General features: G+C 39.3%; 1 protein-coding gene across 2 annotated transcripts; it reads right to left on the bottom strand.

Moving 5' to 3' along the window:
• Positions 1-2,474: 2,474 nt before the first annotated feature.
• LOC125285513 (gamma-aminobutyric acid receptor subunit alpha-3-like) lies at positions 2,475-24,703 on the bottom strand. 2 transcript variants are annotated; one of them, XM_048230017.1, is made up of 10 exons: positions 24,343-24,703; positions 17,184-17,293; positions 13,207-13,328; positions 12,562-12,629; positions 10,630-10,850; positions 9,961-10,043; positions 9,202-9,339; positions 7,786-7,833; positions 7,171-7,376; positions 2,475-3,625 (listed from the first exon to the last, which is right to left on the bottom strand). In XM_048230017.1, exons 2-10 carry the CDS (start codon positions 17,270-17,272, stop codon positions 3,290-3,292), a joined length of 1,311 nt encoding a protein of 436 aa, XP_048085974.1. In that variant the 5' UTR covers positions 17,273-17,293; positions 24,343-24,703; the 3' UTR covers positions 2,475-3,289. The 2 variants fall into 2 exon arrangements, with proteins under 2 accessions (XP_048085974.1, XP_048085973.1); XM_048230016.1 differs by having other exon boundaries at positions 7,786-7,938; positions 24,343-24,701.
• Positions 24,704-25,535: the final 832 nt, after the last annotated feature.

The raw sequence follows: 25,535 nt of genomic DNA, 5'->3' as shown, positions 1-25,535 counted from the left end.
GGTTTTTAAAGTAAACTCCTACAATAAATACTCTGGACAAACTTTGATACAAAAATACCTGACAGGAGTTTAGGCAACACAGTAAAACATGCTATGTAGGCTATTATTCTCTGAAGTAATTAATCTACATCTATAGATCACTGGGCAGGTTACAATACTGTAACACTTTACATTAAGGACCCCTTGACTAACATGAACTAAATGCAGTAGTTAACATGAATAAAGCATTAACCATAGCAAATAAAATAATACTTGATGTTCCAGGCGAGTTCCAGGAAGTAAAGTGTAATGCATTCGTTAGCAGAAACAACAATGAAATTCTGCATTTAGCATCAAATATGGTCTCTTTACATCGAGGTTAACAGTTTGCTCGTGTTAATTAATGCACTTACTAATATTAGTAATGTGAAGTGTTACCACAATACTCACATTTTGGATAGCTGGCATGTTTAGTGTGATTTGAGGCAGATATATTCTTATATTCAGTTCTGATTAGCCTGTCTAGTTCCTATTTCATATTTGGCTAAAATATCCACATCTATATCCTATACATACGAACATTTCAACTATGTTTGAGCTATATTTTATCTACTGGATTTTTCCACTCTATTGGCTTCCAAAATGTCTGTAAATTGAATATAAGTTGTCACTTTTCAGTTTTAATGTGACATCACCTGGCTGCTACATTTAATTTTTTATTTTATTTTTTTGCTTCTCACTCAAATGCTTTTTTGCATATTTACCAGGAGTACACTCGATGCTTGTGTATGCAACAGTCATGAACACTGTCAGCATCAAATACTACTGAAACAAGATGCAATAAAATACCTCTGCTCATTAGGTTCTGTAGTCAGTATTATAGTATTTACAATGTCTAGCATTAATTGAGCATGTTCTCCTTCACAGTTATGCATGTTCTGCCAAAGTATAGGTAGCTCTGATCATTGCCATCAGAGTTTCTTAACACTTGTGTGTATCAGTTTGAAGAATATAATCCTTTCATGTGGAAATTTACACAAAATCACTGTGCCCAAAGACCACTTACAGGTTGGTAGTTGTTGAAATTTGAAATTTTGAAACTTTTACCTATTGCCACATTACCATGGCAACAACACAGAGTGTACACATACAGTACATGCACCAAACTCATCAGTTTCATTTCAGCAACGACTTTGCTCAACTACATCTGGAAACCAATGGAGTTTAACCACACTGAGACACACACAAGCACACTGAAAAAATAAACATCCTTACTGTCAGAGCCACACTTAAGTAGTGCATCGTTATACACAAATACTTTTTATGATTTAAGATTAAATAAACTGTCCCTAATGTGTTCCATATTTTCCTCATCTATAATTGGAATGGCAACATCTATATAGCATCACAACTTCACAGTGGTATACAGCATTTGCCCTTAAGAGTTTACATGAGATTAATTTGCCTATTTAATTGGCTCTACCCACTTTTGAGGGTTTTTCAACCTTCTCATTTCAACCGTGTATAAAATGCATATCAGATACATTAGTATTAGTGAATTTCATAAATACATGTATAATGTACTCCAATACAAATATATCCTTTTAAGTACATTCCCTCATGTAGTGCGTTGCACTATCATCTGATTGCACTTTCATGTGAGATAGCCACTGTGATGACGAACCCACAACTGAAGCAAACACTAATGTTGCGGTTAAAAGGAAAACGTACTACCAGAGATCACAGACAGGAAAAACAGATTGTCGTGCAATGAACCGCGTCTTGATGCGTCATGAAATCTTATGCTGCACAACACTATGAGCTGCATTTTGTATCGTTAAATATAGTTTGTTCTGCTACTCAGACCTGGAGAGTTGGACAGTGTCACAGTAAATGGAACAACTCGTGTCTTCTCTGATGCGTGAGACGTGTTGATTAAAAGCTACATTAATCTACCTGCTGCCTCCGTCTTGAAATCTCCGTTTTGGGTATAAAGAAAAAAACACCTATTAGAATGGTGAGTAAGTCATTCATTCTATGGTTTTTGTTACCTCTTTCCAGTCAGATTTCTTCATCACTGCTTGAGTCACTTGAGTTAAATGCTCAGTAACACACTCTTGCGTTGAAACTAAACCTATGCATAGCCACTGGTGTTACAGTTTTAAACACAGACTCTTTCTCCTCTCATCTACCCGTAAATTACATGCATTAAAGTAAATTAACATTGTCTAGTTGCACATCAAATCCCAATGTTGTTAAACAAATGATAACATAATGACACTGATAGCAACATCTGTCAACAAAACTGACCTACCATATCAAGGTTTAACACTACAAAGTCAATAAGATAATATAATACAATACAAATCACACATAAAAACATTTAAAAAGAGAACAGTAAATGTTAGTATAGGGCTCATGGTTGTATCAGATAAATTCATAAGCATTGGTTGCCAATTCAGCTGTGTAATGTGGACCACTAGCAGGGCTTCAGCATTTGTGTTGAATATTATGGGTACTGGTAGTTTTTTTTTTTTTTGGGGAGGGGGGGAGGTGGGCATATATTTCTCAAACACCACACTGCTAAGGCAAGGTAGGGTGCTAGACCCAGGGCAATACACATGTGAGCTGGAGAGATTCAAAAGACTGATTTTTGGAGCACACATTCAAAAAGGCACCACGTTTTGTCCCCTGAAACCACCCTTCTCTTTATAAGTGGGGTTATACGTTTTTGAAAAGGTTACTGGAAAATGAAATGATGTGAATAGAGCCACAGCATACCAATGTGATGTTCTGTTAGGTCAATTAAATGCAGAGTGCATGAATGGAAATGGATGATTCTGAGGGGCTACGACTTAGAAACCCATGCAGCAGACAGTACTGTATGTGAGTGTAAGAAAATGCATCAACAATAATGGAAAGAAATGAGGTACCAATGAGGACACACATTCAGAAATGCACTGAACAGTACTAAAGGGAGTAACTAAATGGACTTACACAGATAATTAGTGAAGATAAGAAAGTACAAATGCTCTTAAGCTACTGCCTGCATGGTGCAGAATCCATAAATTATAAAGGAATATCTGGAGCGTTACCCTACACACATGTATGCGCTAAATGCACACAGACACATATTGTGCATATGCATACAAACACACATCTCTATGTGTATGTATATGGTATATATACAATCTTTGTATATATACAATGTTTGTGTGAAGCAGAATTGTATGTAAATGGGTTTGGCTACAAGAGATTTGCCTGGCAGTGTGAGTGATCTCTTCTGTGGTTATTGTGCTGCCACACGAGTTCACTTCTGGGGGTTGCTCTTCATCATTATGGGCTTCCTGTTGACATAAGTGGCCCAGTACGCCAGGTTGAAAACAAAAAAAAGTATTGGGAAGATTATTCTGGAAATTTTGTCAACTTTGCTGACTTGGTTGTAGGATTTGATGCCCCCCTCTGGGACATATTCACCATCCATCCTGGGTAGCCGCAGTGGGGCCACTGTAGGTCCAGGGGGTGTCTGCACTACACTCTGGGCTATGGTGGTCAGACCAGGGTCCTTGGCCACGTTCATTGTGTAGGTGGTCCCCACAATGTTGAATGTGTTGTTCTTCTTAGAGAGGGAGGCTGACTCTCTTCTCTGAAAAGAAGCCATAAACAGGACACTATCAGTAAGATGTCTAAGAGGGTCATTATCCAGATCACATCCATAGGGAGGAATGTCAGAAAAAAAAATGTCCATTGCCCTGGAAAAACCTGCAATGCCCTGAAAACACAGGTACTATCTTACAAGAGCCAGCTTAGTAGGGAAACGTTGCCGGGCAAAGCAGCTCGGTATAACACAGCGTTAAATGATCCAATCATATTTGTTCGTGTTTTAACTTCAAGCCTTTGAGCTATCTATTGTTCCCTTAGTTGTTGTGGCCAACCAAGCAAAACGTAACAACTTCACATCGTGTCTAAAGCTGTGATCAAGCTGCGTTTACTTGAGACAGCCTGAAGACAAGTTTCAATAGGCTTTTAAACTTTGCAAAAATAAGCGCCGATAGTTCTTTGCACAGATAAAAACATGCAGTAGCTCTATTTGTTTTGTTTACAATGTTAGTAGATTTTCCTTTTTTTGTCAAGACCATTTATCAGGCAGTTCTTTTTGAAAACTACAAACCGACTGCCTCACATTGACAGAAGATGTATGAAATGTGAATACTTTTTCTTCTTAAGTAGTATTTTGCCTACAGTTTGTTTGTCAAAACAATTGTGGCCTTTTTGGAAAAAAGCATTTTACATCTCTGGTTATGACTGACTAGTCCTAACCAGTTAGCATAATTGTACAGCACATATATACCCAACTTACTTATTAGGCTATTCAACTTTGTACAATGTCTTTCTGGTCCCCTTTCATGCTAAGTACCATCAGTGTAGCAGCAACCTTCGCTTTCACCAGAAAAGCCAACATGGCAAACCAAATTAATTAAATGATTAAATCTTTTTTTCATTTGTGTTTCCCCCCATAATAATGTAGCAAAACCAAAGCTACAAAACTACCAAAAATGTACAGTATTTACAGTTAAGCATAACATGTTAAATACAATACAATGCAAAAAGGAAAAAACTGAAAAGAAAAACCATCAGTAAAAATCACAGAAAAACACAAGGAGTGAATAGAAAATCTGTATTGTGATCACCATATCTAAGAGCACATTAGAGTAAAGGTGTGCAGAGTTGACAGATGGAGGTGGATGGCATGGGTGTAAGTGTGCCAATTGTGTCTAGCACAATTTTGAGTCTCTACAGATGTTCTCTGCGAGTTCCAAAAATAGTTTCTCCGGCTGATTGAAACTCAGAACCATCATAGGCATAGAGTGTCCTTTTAAAACAGTTTGTCTCACAACAGTCCTGTGCTGGCCAGCCATCGGGAGGTACAATCCACCCTGCGGAAACTCTGCTGACAGATGGGCAAGGGGTCATTTTAGATGACCCAGAGCTGGCTGAGTCTGATAAAGCTGCAGAGAACAGACAGCGGTGGGTCGGCAGGGTGGTGAAGATCCATCAGACACACGACATGCCATGCCATGATGGGCTCTCTTTGCATTCATCACTTTTTGGTCTAGAACAAAATCCTTTGGCAAAGGCAAAGTGACAAGGCTGCACATCCCTGTGTCATTTCACAGCTAATTTCATAACAATAACATAATAAGCACTGTGTCTGTGATAGGTCACCTCTACCCATGTTGTAGGTGTAGTCCTTCACTGTGGCCGGAGCATTTGGCCCAAGCTCCATTAGCAGCCTTCACACGCATACAGAAACCTGTGACATGTGTTCTACCCTGCATGCTAAATGCAGCAGGCCTGGTAAGGTACGTGACCACCTCCCTGGCGTCTATCTACTTCACAAACAGAGGCTGTCATGGCTGAGCGTGTCCTTGCTGATTATTGCTTGATTTGAATGTAAAGGCATTCACATGCAGGGGGCCTTTAAATTCCTTCAGGTCCGCTTAAAGTGTTATGCAGTTCGTAAAGAGTCTGTAACATATCACCAGCAAGAATCTACATTAGTGTCATTGCAATATTATGAATTAGCCTATTTCCCAGTTGCTGAGTCAGGTTTGCCCACACAAAGAAGTTCCAATATTGACACAAATAATTTGCTACTGTAGAGTTTCCTCTCCATATAATTGGCTCTGCTCACATACAGTATAATGTTTTAGTCCAATTCTGGTTCTTGCCTTAGGTTTGATGAGGTCTTGCAGACGTGAGCCAAGTCCAAGTAACAAGGTTTGACTATGCACTGGTTGTTACAGTTCCTTTTTCTCCTCACTGTCCTGCGGGTCACTAAAGTTGAGTTGTCTGAGAGTTGCACAGAAATCTTTCTGCTTCACACTACAAGGGAATGGTAGCTGGTATAGGTCAGAGCATCTCCAGAAATCTGTGAGGTTTCTGAATTTCACCAAACCAAATCGCAATATATCACCAAATTTCGGTGCCATAGATCTTTCTTCTCCTTGCTCTTCTGAGCACCATACTGGTTGGTGTTGATGACCAGAGTGTGCAGCACTGATGTAGTACATCTCTAACAGCTAGACAAGCTAAATGGGACCTGTGATCTAGTTACGCAGCACTGAGGTCCTGCTGCCACTTCAGACTGAATGAGGGCTGAGGTGGGTCAACATCTCTCATTAGCAAAGTGTTCCACTTCTCCGCATTATGTGGCACCTTTGATGTTGCACCCCATCTTGGCCTCTTGACACGCTTACTATCTATTAATAAACCACAAGCTCTACTATGGATACACAGTATGCACATGAATCAAAAGGTGGACTAATTGGACATGGCATATGTTAAAATAAAAACAAAAAAACAATGCTTATTTCTGAAATGGTTATAAATGCTCTAAGGCTTGCTTCTGGTTTGTAAATAGAGTTTGGCACTCTTCACTTGTAGTCTTGTCAAAGTCAATGAACAATCCATTTGGACAAAACAAGGCTTATTTTAAAAACTGTGTCATCTATCATACGATATTCTAGCTCTCAAAACGTTTGAAATTGGAGGAACGATAGCTGTCAAGACTGAAGCCTACTGTGGCGAAGTGAATCCTATTGGTGGCGAGGCTGCTATACTATACTTTACAATCGGTGCAATTTTCCATGGACCATTATTATCATTATTAGAAATGCCATTAGTGCTGGAATACTTTAACCTTCCAGACCATAGTCTGCTGCAGCTAAATGAATAAATATGATCTGCTTTGTATAATACAATTAAAACTGTCCAGTACAATATGGTGTTAACAATGTCAGCGATTGTGTGCAAATGCAAAACAGCATAGAGTATGTACATTACTTTTGACATGGTCTGTCCCCCGCACCAGACTCTCTACCCTAGGTGGCAGGTCTTTCAGCGCCATGGCCCCTAAGCTCTGGAATTCCCTCCCTCAATCCCTCCGTGACTGTCCCTCCTGTCCTTTCTTCAAAGCTCACCTCAAGACCTTTCTCATCGCAATTTTTAAATTTATTTTTGACTGTCTGACTGTCTGTTTTTGTGTTGTCTTGCTTTGTTTGTGTTGGCTTTGTAAAGTGACCTTGAGTCTAAGAAAGGCGCTATTATATAAATAAAACATATTATTATTATTATTATTATTATGGTCTTTAATGAAAAATACAAAAGTGAAATGTTATGCAGACTTACTCGCATCTCTAAGGCCTCTTTCTTGCCATCCCAGGCCCAGCTGCGCTTGGTGAAGTAATTCACAGTGGCAAACTCGATGAGGGCAGAGAAGACAAAAGCATAACAGACTGCCATGAACCAGTCCATGGCTGTGGCATACGCTACTTTGGGCAGTGAGTTTCTGGCACTGATGCTCAGCGTGGTCATGGTCAACACCGTGGTCACACCTAGGCACAACGTTTGGGGGAAAAACCTGTTAGGTTTGAAGGTCATACAAACATTGAGGTTGCTCTGTAATTATTCCTTTGAGGCCACTAGGCTAGTGCATGTGCACAAACGTGAAAAATGTTAGGTATAACCAAAGGGATAATTGCCAGTTCATTACAAATTGTCCTTTGCCAGTTCGTCATTTTTGCAAGGCATTTTTTTTCTTAAACTAGGGGCTTGTATTGTTAAAGGTGACACAGTCGACACTTTAATTAATTTCCTGAAATAACTGCAGAAAAACCCACAGGACACAACTGTCACATTGAAAGTGTCAGCACGCATCTGTGAATGTGTGTATGTGTTAAAGTTTGTATGCGTGTGTTTTGTGTATGCTGGTGTCTGTGTCAATGAAGAGATGATGAGACTCACCAAAAACAGTTCGTGCTGGAACAGACTCCCGGTTGAGCCAGAAAGAGACTTGAGAGAGAATGACCGTCATAATGCATGGGAGGTATGTCTGGATCACAAAATAACCTATTTTCCTTTTCAAATGGAAATGTGCTGTCATGACAACATACTCTCCTGGCAGAGAACAGGAAGAGGAACACTCATAAGTGCATCATATTGAAATGGTCTATAAGAGCATGCCAAATTTAAAATTCAAAATAGAATATCAAAGACCCTAACCTGTCATAATATGTTAGACCTGAAATGTCTCATGAATAAGGTATTCAATAAACATTAAAAAAATACCTGCATACTCCATAAATCACAACTTGGGTCTGTGGTCCTATGTACATTACAGTTCTTCTCACTTTAGTGCATTTCTCAGAAGACAATTGAAATTCTTAACACTACATGTTCAACCACATCATCTAGTTACTTGGACACATAATTGAATTTGTCATTATTTTGCAGCAAATACTTTTGCAAATGCTTGCAAATGACTGTGTACTACTGCCTACTGTTTACCTTATCATTTAAATTATCAATTGCTTGTGTCATGTTGGTAAAAATGCAACACATTGCAATGCAAAAATGTATACTGGTTCTCTGTTGAACTACAATGCAAACAGTATAGTAAAAATATACTGCAAATATGAATCCTGGCCAATCTCTTACAATCTCTCACTTACAATAATGTATATATTTGCTTTTGGCACATATAAACTAAGCATTTTGAGCAAGTTACACACTTGCATGTAGTTCAGGAAATTCCGTGGAGTCACTCCATTGAGAATTCTCTACTGTATACCCGAAACAGAGGTGTTCAGGCCAATCAAATCGTTTGGGTGGGCTTTATACTAATTGTTGCTAGCAAAGAGGGATGTTTAGATTTCCCTATTGCATCTGCTGTACAAGATATTGACAGCACAATAACTTTAAAAAAAATGGACTGAAAACAGGATTGTTTTGGCTGTTATCCCTACAGGATTCACATACAGTCTTACATACACATACATAATATGTCTTGTCTTCACCGTGGGATAGTGAGAAACGTAATTTCGATCTCTTTGTATGTCTTGGCATGTGAAGAAATTGACAATAAAGCAGACTTTGACTTTGATACAGTATTTCGTTGCTCTAATTGGTTAGGTCTATCCAACTGTGTGCACAGGTATTTTCCCCTCTGTATCGGTTGAAACACACCTCATAATGGACTGATGGACTGATACCAGAACAGAGTTCGAGTCTGACTAAGCCAGGTTACTGTGTGGTGCAATTTGTATAAATTGTTTTCACAATTGCCCTGAATGTTGAGCAGATTTTAATGATGATGAGTAATTTATCGAAGCAACTGAAAAAAAAAACTATGACAGTTTTGCCACTGGATTGATGAGCTACCTGTGCTGGAGCTGATGATCTCATTCCCAATGACGTGTCCCAGCAGGTCATACTGATTGAGCCTTGAGCCATCTTCTGCCACGGATATGGACATGTCATGGTTCCAGATATAAATCACCTCATCGTTGGTGTAGGCATCTGAAAGCATAGTGAAACAAAGTAAGATAGTTTTGGATTCAATCTAAAAAAATTATTTTTTGGGGCTTTTTATGCCTTTAATTTGATAGGACAGTGGAGAATGACAGGAAGTGAGTGGGAGAGAGAGTCGGGGTGGGATCCAGAAAGGACCATGGGGCCGGAATCGAACCTGGGTCGCCGGCATACGGTGCAGGTGCCCCAGCCAGTTGCGCCACAGCTGGGGCAAAAATACCCTTCTGAACATTTCCCAGAACATCATCAGCTTTTATTAAATCATCGTTTAAATAAATACATATCAGATTTGACTACAAAACAATCAATTGTTTAATCTAACAACTAAAACACTTACCCTTGCAAACACCGCCAACACAACAGCTGGCACTGATCAAACCTATTCAGCATTGTCTTTTTGTAAAAGCTGTTCATACAAACACATACTGTACAAATGTGCTAATGCAAAGTGAGGTCCCTGGACAACAGTGTGTATGTTGTGCAGTAAAATGGCTTTATAGACTAAAACAATAATTCTTGCATGATGCAATGGTTTTAGCCAATCAAAAGCTGAACAGAAACACAGCAGAAACACCGCATACTTTACATGATACAAAAACAGAAACTCACAGCTCCCAAATTTTAGGGGACAGGCATGAGCATCCATGGGGAAGTCTTCCAGGTGCATGGGACACTCTGCATGAATGGTTAATCTGCATTGGAAAAGGAACATGTTATATTTCCATATGTTATAAGCACAATAGAAAGCATATGGATCATTATAACAATCACATCAACAAATACTGTAGAGGAGAATATAAAGCAGTTTGTGATAGCTAAGGCATGTTGATCCCCCACCCCCCAAGCAGGGATATAGTGGTAAAATTAGAGGTAGGCAAACTATGAATTCTGTGATCTCGGTGATGTGGACAGCGCCATGCGTTCAGATTTAAAAAAAAAAAAAAAAAAGGCATTCAGAACATGTTTGATGATGGTGGAGGTTATTGTCCAATGTTTATAACAATACCAGTGGTATTAAATGGTTCCTAGAGAGTTGATAAGTGTACATACATATTGTGAATGTGGATAATACAGTGTGATTTTTGAATGTTAAAAGTTGCAATTGGTGAATAGACTATTTTTGAGAGGTGGATGATCTCTAATAAGAGGTAGAATAAACTCTATTTCTGAAATTTCAAAGGAGGATAAACTGTGTTTACTTGCGTTTAGTTTCCACTACATCCCTGCCCCAAAGGGAGTTCTAAACAACTTTGTGAAAAACAAATATGATAGGCTCACCTCATGGTGTAGAGCAAGGTGCCATTGTCCACCAACCGTAACAATTTATTAGGAGTTGTCATATTGTGGGCCACTGACTTCTTTCCATTGTGGAAGAATGTGTCTGGTGTCCATATTTTACTGGCTAACAGGTTGTTCAGAGGCAGAATCTGCATGGGTCCATCAAATTTTAGTCTATCATCCCTCCAGGTCTGGCGGAAGAAAACATCAATGGTATACTCCTGGAGAAACAGAAGAAGAAAAATGAAAAAAGTCAAGGCCGCAACATGTCTGCAAGTACACTGTCTAATGCTGACCCTGCTCCCAGACAGCCCACAAGCCATGTTTGGCCTGAAAAGCTATTTTCACTGATGACCAGCCATACCAGCCTCAAGAGAGGTTGTGTGCAATTATAAATCATATCAAATCATATCAATCATATCTGTGCTGCTAACTAAAGAGAGTAACAGAAGCCTAATACTAAACGCCTTACTTACAGTTTTGCACGTCTTTAGTAGTCTACATTTGAAAATCTTAACACTGATCAAATGCCATAAACAGATCTACCGGTAATGTTATTTCCAACTCATAAATGATCCAAAGTGGCCTTTTACATGCTGCCTTTTGCTGTGGCCTTTCATTACATTCCTTATTGTACTCCTATTCTCAACAGCCTGTCCACTTTGCCATGGGATACAGATTATGTCTCAGTGTGCATTTTTTCTACCCACCCACGTCTATGGAGTCAATTATCGTTAACTTAATACACTCGCTGTCAACTTATAATGACCATACGAATGATCCGTTTTCCTTAGGCTTTTAAGTAGTCATTGCAAATGTCGTCTACACTGTACTAGGAAAGAGACTGCAAAATAGCTTTTGGATATGGTTCAGTATTACTCATATTTAATTGTCCCTGCAGCACAGAGACATCCATTTAAACTCTGGGACCACTGGGTTGGGTGGGATTGTTGAGGCGAGGGTTGTGCTGACAGCTGTCCCTCAGCTAGGTCAGGCTGACTGGGGCACTTGGTGTCTGTGTGGCTGCCAAGGTGAGCAGACAGCATTAATGACTAGCAATCAACCTCAGGGATGTTCTTGCATGACCCTGCTGTTGCCAAGGAAACGCTCCTGTCCTTGGCTCCCATAATGGGATATGTAAGAAACCCCCCCCCATGCACATTTAGTTGCTGCAGCTGTTCCTTTGTTTCTCAGTGCTGAGCAGGAGTACACAACGTCTGTCAGCCACTTCAGCACATTCCAGTCATCCTCTTCACATAAACCAGGGGGACTCTATTGATCTAAATCTTCTGGGATTGCTGAACAGACCCTGCATTGATTGAAGACCGAGCAGCTCCACAGGGATGGCCATTTTTTTTGTGATGTTAACTGAGGCAGTCCCTCTGCCCTCTGTCCTGACAAATCTGAGTAATAGATTATAGGAGAATGAGCATCAGGACGCAAGGGTTTACAGCAGGCATCTGCATCTAGTTATTGAACACTGACCTGTGCATGCTAATTGCTATGAACCAATCAGTGAGGCCCTTAGCATCAACCACTGTCAACCATACAACTGAGTTAAAAAGGGGTCATGCCACAACAAAACGTTATTTCTTGTTGGCTTTGAAATAAGATGTTGATTTGACTAGAGGATGTACCAGGCAAATTGGACTGTTCTCTTCCCTACCTGTAATGGCCATAGAAAGGAAATGGTCAGAACACTGGCAAATTAATCACACCTACTCTCAGTGATTATGCTTCAATAAAAAAAAACAACCTGTGTGTGTGTTTGGCCTTTAATAATGAGTGTTATTTCTATGTTTTGTAATAGATGCACTAGTACACATTTGTATTGTAGCAAATTCAATTAGCATTGCTACTGCCTACTGGCCATGGATTGCTGGAGAATATGGGTCTTTGTGAGTGATTTCCAATTGGTAACATGGCACTTACCATGTCTGTGTCTGACACTGGTCCAAAACTGGTAACATAAATGTTGGTGCCCACCTCTGTGACTGTTTCTGTTTTGGCAAAAAAAAAGAATGTAAAACAAGTTACATCAGATTATAACAGTCTACAGTGAAAGGTCATAGTCTTCTTTGTCATTAAATCCAACATATTCAGGAAAGTGCTATGTACGTAGGCTTTCAAAGGCTCCTTATATTCACATATTCACTGGGAGGCAATTAACGTGGCATCAGTAAGTTTCACCAAAGAGCACATTAGGTATATAGGGGAGTATATAGGGGAGCTGTTCTTTGAATTCTGGTGAGTGGAATTTGTATCCACTATGAGTCTTGCATATATAACCGTTGCATGTGCACTCATATGTTTTATCCTGATTAATGTATGTATGAATTCATCTGCTTGATTCTGATTCTCTCGTCTCTTCCTTCCCTCTTTTTCTATCGCTATACCCAGCAGACCCCAAGCCGATGGGTGCCCCCTTATGAGCGGTGTCCTGCCCAAGGTTTCGTCCCATTGAAAGGGCTTACACTAGGCGGTTCACTCTGTGTAAAAACGTCTGCCAAATGTTATTGATGATATATAAATCAATACAATATAATTTAATTGATTTGAAAAGACAAGGTTTTTAACCTCCAAGACCAGGTCGAAGTCGGTTGTCATAGCCATCCAGCAGCCTGTCTAAGATCCTGGTAAAAATTGTGATGTTGTCCTTGCTGTCATCGGGAAGGGGTTCTCTATGCCCGGGCACAACTCTGTTTGAGAAATGAGATAGTAATAATGAGTTAGAGATAAAGGATATGGAGGCCAAACAGAGACAGAAATAAGGCTTGTTTACCCTCTGGCCTTACTTAATAATTAGCTTTTTGACTTCACCCACTTTTTTTCTCAAATGCATGTTAGCTCATGCAACAATCCCTTCTGGGGGAATAGCTTCTCCCTCTCTTCCTCAGTGTTCAACGTGTCATATTTTTAGCTGTTCCCCCTCCTTTCCCTGTTAGAGGTCATGATTCTGGAGTTCATATTTTGAATCTCAAGGATTTATGCAAACAGAAAAAGCATGCTTTGCAAGGCCTCTGGCCGGGGGTCCTTCAACAGCCTCACCAGGGACTGCACAATTCGCTTTATACACAGGGATCATGCAGGGATTCTAAATACACATCCCGCACATTTCCTGAGGGAAGCCAGGAGGTAAAATTAGAGGAAGTGGGATAAGTAAGCATACCATGAACTTAAAATGGGTTCTGCATAAGCAAACCGAAATGCTACATTAATCTTAAAATACCCATATATTATTTAGCCATTTCGTATAAACAGTGCATTTTCCAATATTGAACATAAACATAGTTTTGAATAATATTGAATTTGATCCAACGCCAGTGCAAGCTCTGGAGCAAAAATTATTAAAATTACTAATACATTTGAGTTCAGTGGATTCAGATGAAGTGCGAAAAATAAGGCTTGTTTTCTTCATTAAAAGTTTGTTGTCCTTTTTGCTTGCTATTTTGCCCACTTTCTCCTGGTAAGCAAACTGTTAATGGGTCTAGTGCATGGCGTACCTGGGGTCTGAGCATACCTAAGACCAATCGCTCCATCGTCTTCATCACATGTGATGTAAGAGCGACAGGTCTGTAGTCATTAAGCTCACTAGGGTGTGGCTTCTTAGGGACAGGGGTAAGACATGATGTCTTCCACAGTGTTGGAACTTGTCCAAGGCGTAGGCTCAAATTGAAGATGTGCTTCACTGGCTCCCCCAGTTCAGCAGCACAGGCCTTGAGTAGCCTTGGACACAGTCTGTCAGGCCCCGCTGCTTTATTGCTGCGCAATTTCTTTAGTTGGACTGTCACTTGATCTGTTGTAATGGTGAGGGGTGTAAGGGGAGGGGAGGGGGGAGGGGTGCATCTAAAGAATCATGTTGTCCTATTAAAGTAAATAATGATGAAATAGGCCCATTTGGTCAGTCAATAAAGCAAGCCAGGCAGCTAAGTGAAGCCATGAGGAAGCTGACAGACAGGAGCACAGAAGCTGTCAGAATAAGAATACATTGCAATGCTAAATATCCACAGACAGCATTGCACTATGGTTCATTCGTCATAATGAGACTAAAAGGTACAAAGAATCTGTGTTGGAGGATCCAGTGAAAGCTGGCAGAAGCAAACGTACCACAACCCAAATGTCATGACATAAGACGTAAGCTGACTAAGGTACTAGATTGGTATGGGAGGTTGAGGCTTAGTCTGCATTTTTGTCACCCTCCTTATGAATTTCCATTTTTATATGCTATTAGTTATTAAGTGTCTCAGTAATTTGGATGAAAATGTAGTTATACAGGCCCCAGTAACAGTCTGTGTGGGAATGATGTTTGCTTGCTATTTTGTAAATGTTTTCATAGATTTCATTTAATGACTTTAATACATGGCATTACACCCTGATGATATGCAAAAAATAAGCCAATATAAATCAAAATGTCTTACTACCGTTGTTAGGTTGTTAACACAGAGACAGCTTACATTTTCCCATTTAACTGCACCATCAATGATTGTAACATCAGGACCATAAACAATGACATGATAATGAGTTAATGAGCAAATACTTGATGTGTCATTACATACTTCAGCAAATGCCTATCCTGGCAAATCCAAATACGATGTGTATAAACTACACAAAACATTTGTCCTGATGTACTGTACGTGCAGTGTGGAAAGTGGCTACAACAACAGAAATGATTGAAAGTTGAGCAAGAGTCCAGTATTGATCAACACACTGCTGTTGAAATATGTAAGGTTTCCATCTTCCAAATCGCTTAAATATCTTTTCAAATATTTTTTTTTGGAAATCAAGGGCCCTATGTTGAATTCCATGTGCTTGAGTAATGGGTGTGGGATGCAGCAGGGAAGTGTACCCTGTAGAGTACGCCCATGAAACCAGATTAGGGTAAAGGAAGGCAGTTCTGACCAAAGATTCTAGAACAGCTCCGCTCTAGAATCTTTGGTTCTGACCAGAGCCTTGTAGATAGATGTTCTGACCACTCTTTTATAACTATAATCAAATTCTAAGTCTCTAAGTGACCAGCCTTAAAAAAAGTGCGGATGTGCAGATATTTTTTACCAGATAGATATTCATCATAGGTGCCCCAATATACAGAATCAACAGCCCCCTGTGAGCAAATCAGGGGTATAACCATTTTTATCTGTATTAATGGCCAAATATTTTCAATCTATCATTTAGGTGAGCAAATGTAATGTACAGTAGGCCTGTAGCCTGTCTTACCAGCCTGTTGTATTAGAGAATTAACTGATTGTGATAGTAGCCTAGTGTATGGAAAGGAAACGAGGAGAGGAACAACTAACAGAAATGTGACCAATAGGGCCAAGGGCGTCGGACTGGGGGTAAAACCAGTACTGATTACTAGGGCCCCAAGGGAAGGGAGGGCCCTTGAAAAGTCTGGAATATTTAAGCAATATAGCATGAGTGAGAGTGGGATTGGTAATGGATATTCCCACGGGTGTTGTTCGGCCATTGCCACAAGGCCTGAGGGCAAGTGGTGCAGGCAACCACAGCTGTGAGAATATTCATTACCAATCCCACTCTCACTCATGCTATATTGCTTTTATTCCACCACAAACTAAATAATCTGAAAACACCCCATTAAAAAATGTTTGTTTTGACTTTGTTTAGTTCCATTTTCAATAGACGGTGTCTTGGTTGCCACGTAACCAACATTCCTGATCCCTCTCCAATGGGTCTTTGTGGTTTTTCGTGTCTTCGTTGAAAGACATTGTGAAATAAGGACAGCCGTTTTCATCCTGTTTTAAAATGAACGAGTCGGGCTGAAATGATTGAGCCCTGACCGAAGTCCGGCATAGGTCCTCTTTAGTTGTTCTAATGGTGGCATCAAATTCCTACAGTTGCCTATTGCGCTGAGATCGGATTTGGCGATGGTTATCAAATTAATGTCTCTCTTCATTTCAGATAGCCAGGTGTTAAAACAGTTAACGGGCCATGACATTTGCTTAATAGTGTTGCTTTCGTGCCGGCTCTTTTTGATACAGTCTAGTTCATCTACGCTGATGGAGGCACACCTGGATGAAGATGCACTCTCCTCCCGCTAGACTGTCTGTTCCTCCTCGTCATCCGACATTTCATATATTAACTCAAAAGTTATTTTAGTGAAATCATTCTCCATTTTTTTCTCCAATTGCCAAGGCTACTTGCTTTTTTTAAATTATGAGAACTTTCATTTAATTTTAATTGAATTAGGCCTACTACACTGTGCAAAGTCTGAGTTGAAATGTCCAGGGATATTCCAACTCAACAAACGTCTCTCAGCCAATCAGAAACAAATAAATAGTTCCATAGAACCCAATTGTTGTATACATTTTATTATATTTATTATGGGGGCCCATCAGGACTGCCTATGCATAGGGCCCAGGATCTTGTGCTACGCCCCTGAATAGGGCTACCATTCCAAACTGACATACAAACATAAATAAACTTGGAACCACATCATCTTTGATATATTTGAAAGCGAAATTCTGGAAAACAGTATGAGGTTTTTATATGGAGCAGTGGAGATGGATATAGAGGTTTATGGAAGGTAAATAACTCACCCAGTTTGAGTGCTTGGGTCAAGGAGCATCAGAGACAGCCAGACTCCTGGAATGAGTTTGGCGAGAAGGGTTTGCAGCCTGCAAGCCATGCCACTAGGCTTATATGTATTCTGCAAACAGACAAGGACATTTGTATTAGATTATGGATACATTGGGTGCCAGAATGCTCTTCATGTCATTAGCTCATTTAACAGTGAGCGATCATGCGACATCTCAAAAATCATTAGAACAGAAATCAAAACAATTATGTAGTAGAATCAGAATCTAATTGTACTTTGCTGAAACATTTAATTTAAATCAATTCAGCATACGTGCTGCTTGTTTGTTATGATCTGTGTGGTGGATGGATGGAGACGCAAGAGTTTCTTCATATTTAGAGTTCCAAAGTTAACCAATGTTGTATAAAATGCCTTTAAACACTTTGTGGAAATTAACTGAGAGTTCATCCATGACAAAAATACCAAAGTCTCAAGTCCCTCTTACAAAAGGACTGCTACAAAAATACCACCTGAACAATGATTCAAACAAAACATACTTTTACCAACCCTGAAAGTAAAATCCGTTTCAGAGTCAATTATGTCTATTCATGTCACTCCTCTGTCACTATCAAATATACTCCCTCTTTCCTCGCATCTCGCATTCCTCCCTCAGTTCTCCCCTTTGATCCTCTATTCTCATATCTGTTCTTATGTAAACCTGGAGATTTATGTTAATGAGAAAGGAGATGATTTCGAAGAACTCCAGACTGTCAACCAAAGTAATGCGTTCTTTGTGCTTAAAGAAAATAGGCTGTGAATGACAACATAAGAAAAAAATAAGCATTTGTAAAATGTGTCTACTGCAAATACATTTAATATTCAGCTCTGTCAGTTTCCCTTTATCCTTAAATAATGTGTCTAACTTGACCACCTTTGCTTCCTCTAACTCATTCCCTTCTCTTTTCATTTTTGCTCCAGCGTGTTTGTCAGGAACTGAATACCTAATACCTACCTTTTTCTCACATATATCAATAGTTAGTTTAATCATGTAACCTCAAATCTGTCATTGGGATGTTGCTAATGATGTTTGTTCTTAACTTACAGAATCAATAAACAAACAAGGCAGGGGTAAAACAGTGAAGCATGAAAACAAACAACAGAGAAAGTCAACAGTGTTGATAATACCAAATGAATCAGAGTTTATCAAAGTAGTAGCTAAAGAAGGACAGTGCAAAGAGGTCTAATTCTTTTTATTTTAAAAGCTAATATAGAGCAGAGTTCAACACAGGATTGTCTCAGAGCTCAGGAGTTTGGAGCAGCCTAAAATGAGACACAATTAGGCCAGAGCAGTTAAGAAATAGGTATGATGGAGATTGGTGACATACAAGAGGAGACTGCCGGTGGATGCCTTTGAAGGTTTAAACTTAAGACTTATTATATTGGATAAAGAGTATGAGCAGCCACTGCAATTCATGAGCCTAATCTTTTGGTGTGCAAGAACTATGTTTGAAATCTTAAAGTCCTTTTATATGATATTTTGCAATACACTTTGTTGCAGGTAAGATCTCATGTTTGAATTTACAATTATGCAAAACATACATGTTGTTATGGAGTGTAAAACCAGATTTTCATTGACATCAGTTCATAAAACAAATGTCACAATATGTTTTGGCAGTGTTGAGTGTCAGGAAATTTGTTCTCATCCAAGTGGTTAGTGAGGGAGGAAGCAGAAGAGTAGAGGAATTAACATGAATTTCCATATCATCTGCATAAACATACCGGGTAAGACCATGATGACGAATCATATGACCAAATGAGAATTAACATATGGAGGAGTGGGCCAAGAACAGAACCCTGGGGCACACCTTGGTTGAAAGGAGCAATTACGAATACTGCATGCATAGAAACGTAATGTTGTCTCACTGAAGTATAATGAGAGAGAGCAAATCCAGGCATGTCAGTAACAAGGAAGTGAGTTGTGAGTTCATCGTGGGAGAGTTGAGAGGTGTTGAAGGGAAACCACACTTTAAGTGCTAATAAAGATTGCTAGATTTTAGATTAACTGCATTTGGAATTCAAAACAACTTAAAAAAAAGAAGGTAGGGTTGATGTAGATCAGCTGTATTCACTTCTGCATTCTAAGCGTTGTTTTTTTTTAATAAAAGGGCACACTGCCAAAGGCAAGAGATCTGTTAGTCACAAGAAAAACGACAGCAGATATATCAGAGGGCGTTTTTAGAGTGTGAAGTGGAGGCCGGGTCTGCCTGGCACCATGTTGAGCATGAGTTCTTGATTGATTCTGTAATAATGGATGGAGTTGGGAGAGATAAGTCAGCAATAGAGCTAACAGAGAGCTCAGGGAGTTCAAGATTAATTTTATGGATAGAGAGATAATTTGAAAGATATGGAGCAATGAATCAGAATTTAACCGAATTAGATGCAACAGATGTGGTGGGTTAATGAGACTGTTACAGGAGAAAAGGTGCACTTGGCCTACACCAAACACAACTAGTTGTCATTATGGAAAATATATTTGAAAATTTGGTATCATTGACAGCAGACCTATATTTCCACAGAGAGAAAGTCTAGACCACATAATGGATAGTTGAGCCTGTAGGCCTGAAGGCAAAAGTCATCCTTTTTATGGGTGAGAAAGTTTCCATTGCTCAGAAATAAACCAGTTCCATGACACAGAGAAGGTAACAAGGCTAATTCTGAATTCATTTTGTGAGTATTTTGCAAGGTCTCATCTCTCCTAATATACCATGCATCCAACAAATGGGCTTTTATAACTCATAGCTTACTGTACGTGTCTTACAAATTGTCTTACAAGCTGGTGTCATTACATTGGTATAACCATGGTCATTTAAGATTGATAGAGGACTGTAGCCCCCATGTTGTGTCAAGTGCTGTGTTAACATGACATCATATGATAGCTGGATTACAGGAGCCTATGTTGTCAACTGAATTTAAGATCATGTTCAACATGGACTGTTACTGTATACAGAAAGTGAAATACAATTCAGAGGAATCCTTCCCCACCACAGGATTGTCAACTCTTTTTAACTAGGTCTCGTCGTTGTGCTGTCATCAAGGCTTTGACTAATTTTCTGTCTCAAAAGCAAATTGCTATAGTGAAAGGTGCATCTAGTGAAAGGTGGCACATCCCTTTATCAACAGAGATGTCTGATTCATACAAGGAACAATACAAGGCTTGAAATTCAGCATTGATTAATCTTTTACCACAAAGCAGCCTGTGGTATGAGCTAACTGACTGAATGTTTGGGTATTATTTATAGTATCTCAGCCGCAAAGCAGGGAGATGACTTAGATTGCTCAGAGCTGTGATTAGAGAATTAAGTCCTGTCTATTTCATTTCACTCAGCAGCAAATACAATCTGATTTCATGTTAATGTCTGATGCCTAATTCTGCAAATTTCACCACATTTCAATTTTATTTCATATACTGTATTGCGGTTGGAAGGTGACTGTAAAATATCGGTATCGTTGGCTGTACCTGTGTTGAACTCGATAACTGGTGCAAAACCAGAAATCATTTCACCGTGATAAAGCACCACTATGTGGCTTTGACCCCCAGAGAGTACAACAGCACTGTTGATCTGATAACCGATACTCCTGGAGATTTGTGCTGTGTGTCTTAGGGAATGATGCAGTCTTGTCTACTAGTCTAACAAAGGTTGCTTTTTCAAGCTGATAAAACAAACCTTGAAGATATAATTGCAGTCAGATTGATGATGATGGAAGTATACCCCAATTTGGTAAAGCAATACAGTATAGTGTCTGAAATGGCTGCCTACATGGTTATCCAATTCTTATTGCGTATTCACTTTGATGTAATCATGTTTTCAATGTAACAGTTTGGGTGGAATGCCTTTATTTGATTATGCATGAGAATCAAGTCGTCTTGGTGCATCATTGGTTTCTGCAAATGTTATCCTTCATAGTTTACTATTAAACATCTGTATTGTTCACCACCACTAGGTTGTTTCACATTGATTGGTTCAATATAAAAGAATAAACTGTGTGAGGTGCAAGTAAGCCTCTGCACAAGGAGGGCAGGCTCAAATCCCCAAATGTCTGTTCTATGTAGTGATCCTGTCTATGCATGCAAATCCTGACGGTCCTGCAAATCTGGTTAACAAATAGTAGCAGTAGTAGATGCAGATGTCATATGTTCTAACTGTGCATTTGGTTCGTGTAAAGTAACAAAAAAGAAAATAGAAAAAAAATAGGTCAGATGATCAACTCGCACATACAAATGGCAGGTGTTTATATTGGCATGGTAGTCCACATTGGTTTAACTTACTATACATAATGAGAATGCTAAGAAGCTGTGAGTTACAGTATATACGTTATATGGGTTATGCTCTATTCTATAATGACCATCCACCTGTGCTCATGTTTACCTGGACAAATGTGATCACTGTAAGAGGATTCACTTCACTTCAAACTGATGCATGATAAACAAATTATCAACCAATAACTTGCCTACTTCCACAATAACAATCTGACTCGATATTAAAACCTCTGTTTTCATTTGACAGCAGTAGGCCTACTTGACTGTCAATTGCTACTGATCAGCACGGGTTTGGTCAACCTCCCCTTCCTTTAATACTAAGAGAACATGTTTTGTTTTTTTGGTTAGTATTGGGGGTTTTGACCCACCCATAGGGGCTCTATATTGCATGCCTACTCTCTCCTTCTGCCAGGCTGTGATCACCATTGCCACATCTGACTGGCTGGATACCTGATTTAGCCTCTCAAAGGATGACAATTACACAGTATACAATGATATACAATGGTATGCTGGAGGAGAGAGTACACATGCAACACAACTGGCGGCGTGGGATTGGAGTAGACATGAGATGGGAAACCCGGAGAACATGGTGAAGCAGATCAGTGAATTTAGTCATCCAAGGATGGATAGTGTGACCCAAATTGTGCAAAATAATTATAGACCCTTTCAAGAGAGTTCCATTATCAGCATCATAGTTGGCCCCACAAGGCTTCCGTTTTTAATATTTTGATATGTTATCTTAATGCAGAGGAAGTAGATTGGGAACCAAATAGAATGTTCAAGCATTGTTTTTGTTTTTATTGTTGAAAGGGTCTATAGTAGCTCTGTGAGTGTCTGTGACCCAATAACCACTTTAAATTACCACTTCAAGTTCAAATCAAGTTTGTTTCTTGGCACTATAGTACCAAGTACTGTAGTACTGTGCAGACACTACGTGCATTTCAAGCATAACTTATTTTACATGCTGATCAATATAATTTTTTATCAATTCTGAATTTGGCCTCTCCCATAATAAGAATCTGTTTGAATATTGATATTCTAGTTATCACATCTTTTGCCTTTCTTCAAAGGTCAGTTAGGTTGCCTGCACAATTTAGCGTGGCATGGGCACACACAGGGGAAATTATTATGGTTTTCCCTTTTCCTTTTTCGATTAGGTTTTCCTTTGCCTTTTAGATTAGATTAGGATTACAAGCACACTTTGATAACACACTGATAAAAGCTAACTACTTTCAGGGTACTTCTCAATTTGGGCTAGCTAATGCCACCCCAAAACCTGTCATTTACTGTCATAGTTCAAATAGGCCTAAGCAAGCCATAGCCATACTGTCAGTGGGCTGCCTGCCCGGTACAATTTGCATGCATTGAGCCTTAATTACGCAACACCTATTAAACATATGTTATACTGTAAGTAGCCTCGACCAAGCATGCGACATTTAAATGGGATTAGATTATTGCATTATTATTTTATTATTAGAATAATTATTATTTTTAGATCAGCCTCTTAGAAGGTGGGCGACTGCAGGACTGTCTGTTTTCCAGCGTTGAATGGGCAGTGACATTACAAGCTATACATATGAAATAAATAATAAACAATACAAAAAAACGTTTAGCTTGACCACAGTGTTGCAACCAAAGTATGCTTCCAGATAATGAATGCTGCAGTTCAGCGTTGTTCTTAATGAATGTTTCAGACACTGAGACACGATGAGCTAGAACCACGCGTTCACTAGGCTGTGTTCCAAGATGAGTCAGCTGCTATCTGCTTTATTTGGAGCAACAGATAGCTTAATAATGAAAACATCCACAATCACATACGATGAATGCTCCACTGCCTTTTTGAGGGGCAGCATTGTAATTGTTATAGGCGAGAAGCGTACCTAGGGAGCACTGGACTCACAATAGCATTACTAGAATGTAAAACTGAGCAGCCAATCAAGGTTGTAGAATTTATAATCCTTTCCATATTAAACAAATTGAGGACGTAAATATTTACTGCACTACAAGGAAACGTGTCTTAAACATGGTGATTTAAGACACAACAGCTAAACACAGACCTAATTAGATCTGGTACAAGTTGTTTTACAGCAAACGACAGCCATTGTCAAAACGTACTATTCTAGCCTATATCATGAGGGGTCAGTCGCCTGCATGCTGAATGAAAAAACTGTCGAAATAGTAATGGCCTTTCTATGCTACATTTTCATAAAGATATTGCAAAAGGACCGTTACAGAAAAAATATTCGAAAATAAGTTTTCCCCATTTTCAAGGTTATCCACCGATGTGTTGAAAAAATATTTGCTTCCCTGTGACAGTGAATGAACGCAAATTTTCTGCCAAATATAAAACATTACGTTTATTTCAAACCTATACAATACAAGTATCCTACCCAATTATACATGTCGCATTGCCAAGCACATAATATAGAGATAGCGCACTGACAGGTCGGAGACGCATTTCTTTCATTCACTTAAATTCATTCCATGCTCATGTTCGATTACATTCTCTCGGCAAGAAGAACAACGTAGGCTACATGGGGTTTTCAGTCGTTTCCTACACAAACCAATTCATATTGGCGCAGAACATGGTGCCGATTATGGCAATGACAACACTGCATTCTCCGCCAGAGCGGACTGTAAGCATCGATGCACTTTCCACAGCTGCCATAGCCTCCTCCGAGGAAACCTGTTAAACCCCCAGTGAGCCTAAGCTACATGCGGAAAAACCACTGTAGCCGTCCTGTTGACAACATGACAACATTTTGCATAATATGTTTCAGTCTTCCTCAACACCGAATAGCCAATAATAGCCAACAATATCATTTATGGACTGCTGTGAAATACTAAATCAGTGAAATCTCACCAAATCCTTATGCTCCGGTCTCCTTGGTTTTCCTCTTCAGACTTGAGCTACTTTCTATTTGCAGCAGTCGCCGGATGTTTGATTTAGTCTCTGCTGCTTTACTTAACCGTCATTATTTTTGCACCGTTTTCCTCATTTTGAGAGGGTTATAGCCAGCAAGACTGAAGTAAGGAGCAGTGGAGGAACGTTGTTATAGTTGAAGCCTGCCCTCTCCAACCTCACCTTCCCTACCCCGTTGTTCCCGTTTAGTTTGAAAATACCAAGCGTTTCAATATTTTGTGTAGAAAAGTAAGCTTTAAAGACACCGTTACGAATACTGCACGCACAATCAGGTAAACCCTTTCAATGCTTGCCTTCACAGTGGTCCACATACCCTCTCGTCGGTTTGTCTGATTGCATGCCATATGCTTTAATCAATGTTGGTTATCAAAAGGTCCATCAAAATTATTAAGGAAATAATCTAGCCTAGTATTCCCACCCAAAACAAAATGTATAGCCCAATAAATGGACCAAATAGATTGATAAATAATAGTGGTTTGCTGTATATTTTAATGAACTACAATCTAGACAAAATACAGTACTCTCTGTGTACAAACATGCTGATTGATTTGGGTGACTGATTTATTCCATGGAACTGTACCCTTTCAGTTGTTCCTGGGGCTGATTAATTGTTATGACCTTACATGTCTGTGTTGAAATGGTAAGCTGGATGCATGTCTGGTCTGAAATTGACTGCTTTTGTTAGACCAACTATAGGCTATTATATATATAGTTGAATTACAAACATGATTCCTTACCACATTATATCTATAGTGTTGTTCCGTATGGAATTCTTACAATACCTTTACTACCTAATTTTGTGAAATGTCCTTATACATTTTTCAAGTTTATTAGGCTACTTTTACATTGCATACTGGTTTTTGTTTTGCCTGGTTTCAAAATTATGTAGATATTGAGGGACAAGGAATAGACCACACAGTTTTTTAGAAACCACATTTAGAGAATTTAAGGATTGCAGAAATAATTGTTCATTCTCCATGTAAATTAGAATGTTGAGATCCAATGAAAAAGCTGTTATGATAAAACACACTTGATGTGGTGAGTATTTGAGTGGAACATAGGTATTTGAGTGGAACAAAGCTTTGCTGACCCCCCTGGATATTTTTGCTTGTTTCTTTTTTAATGTTCGGTGT

Source organism: Alosa alosa, chromosome 20, assembly GCF_017589495.1.
Source record: "Alosa alosa isolate M-15738 ecotype Scorff River chromosome 20, AALO_Geno_1.1, whole genome shotgun sequence".
Taxonomy (NCBI): Eukaryota; Metazoa; Chordata; class Actinopteri; order Clupeiformes; family Clupeidae; genus Alosa; species Alosa alosa.
The sequence above is the reverse complement of the archived record's forward strand: the minus strand, read 5'-3'. Positions and strand labels throughout refer to the sequence as shown.

Excerpts from the sequence above, each read along its gene's own strand:
- LOC125285513 (XM_048230016.1), bottom strand. The coding sequence starts at position 17,272 with ATGGCTTGCAGGCTGCAAACCCTTCTCGCCAAACTCATTCCAGGAGTC. Across the intron at positions 12,630-13,206 it reads ACTTCGACCTGGTCTTGGAG|AAACAGTCACAGAGGTGGGC; the intron begins GTTAAAAACCTT and ends TTGCCAAAACAG. Across the intron at positions 9,340-9,960 it reads TCCCCTAAAATTTGGGAGCT|ATGCCTACACCAACGATGAG; the intron begins GTGAGTTTCTGT and ends CTATGCTTTCAG.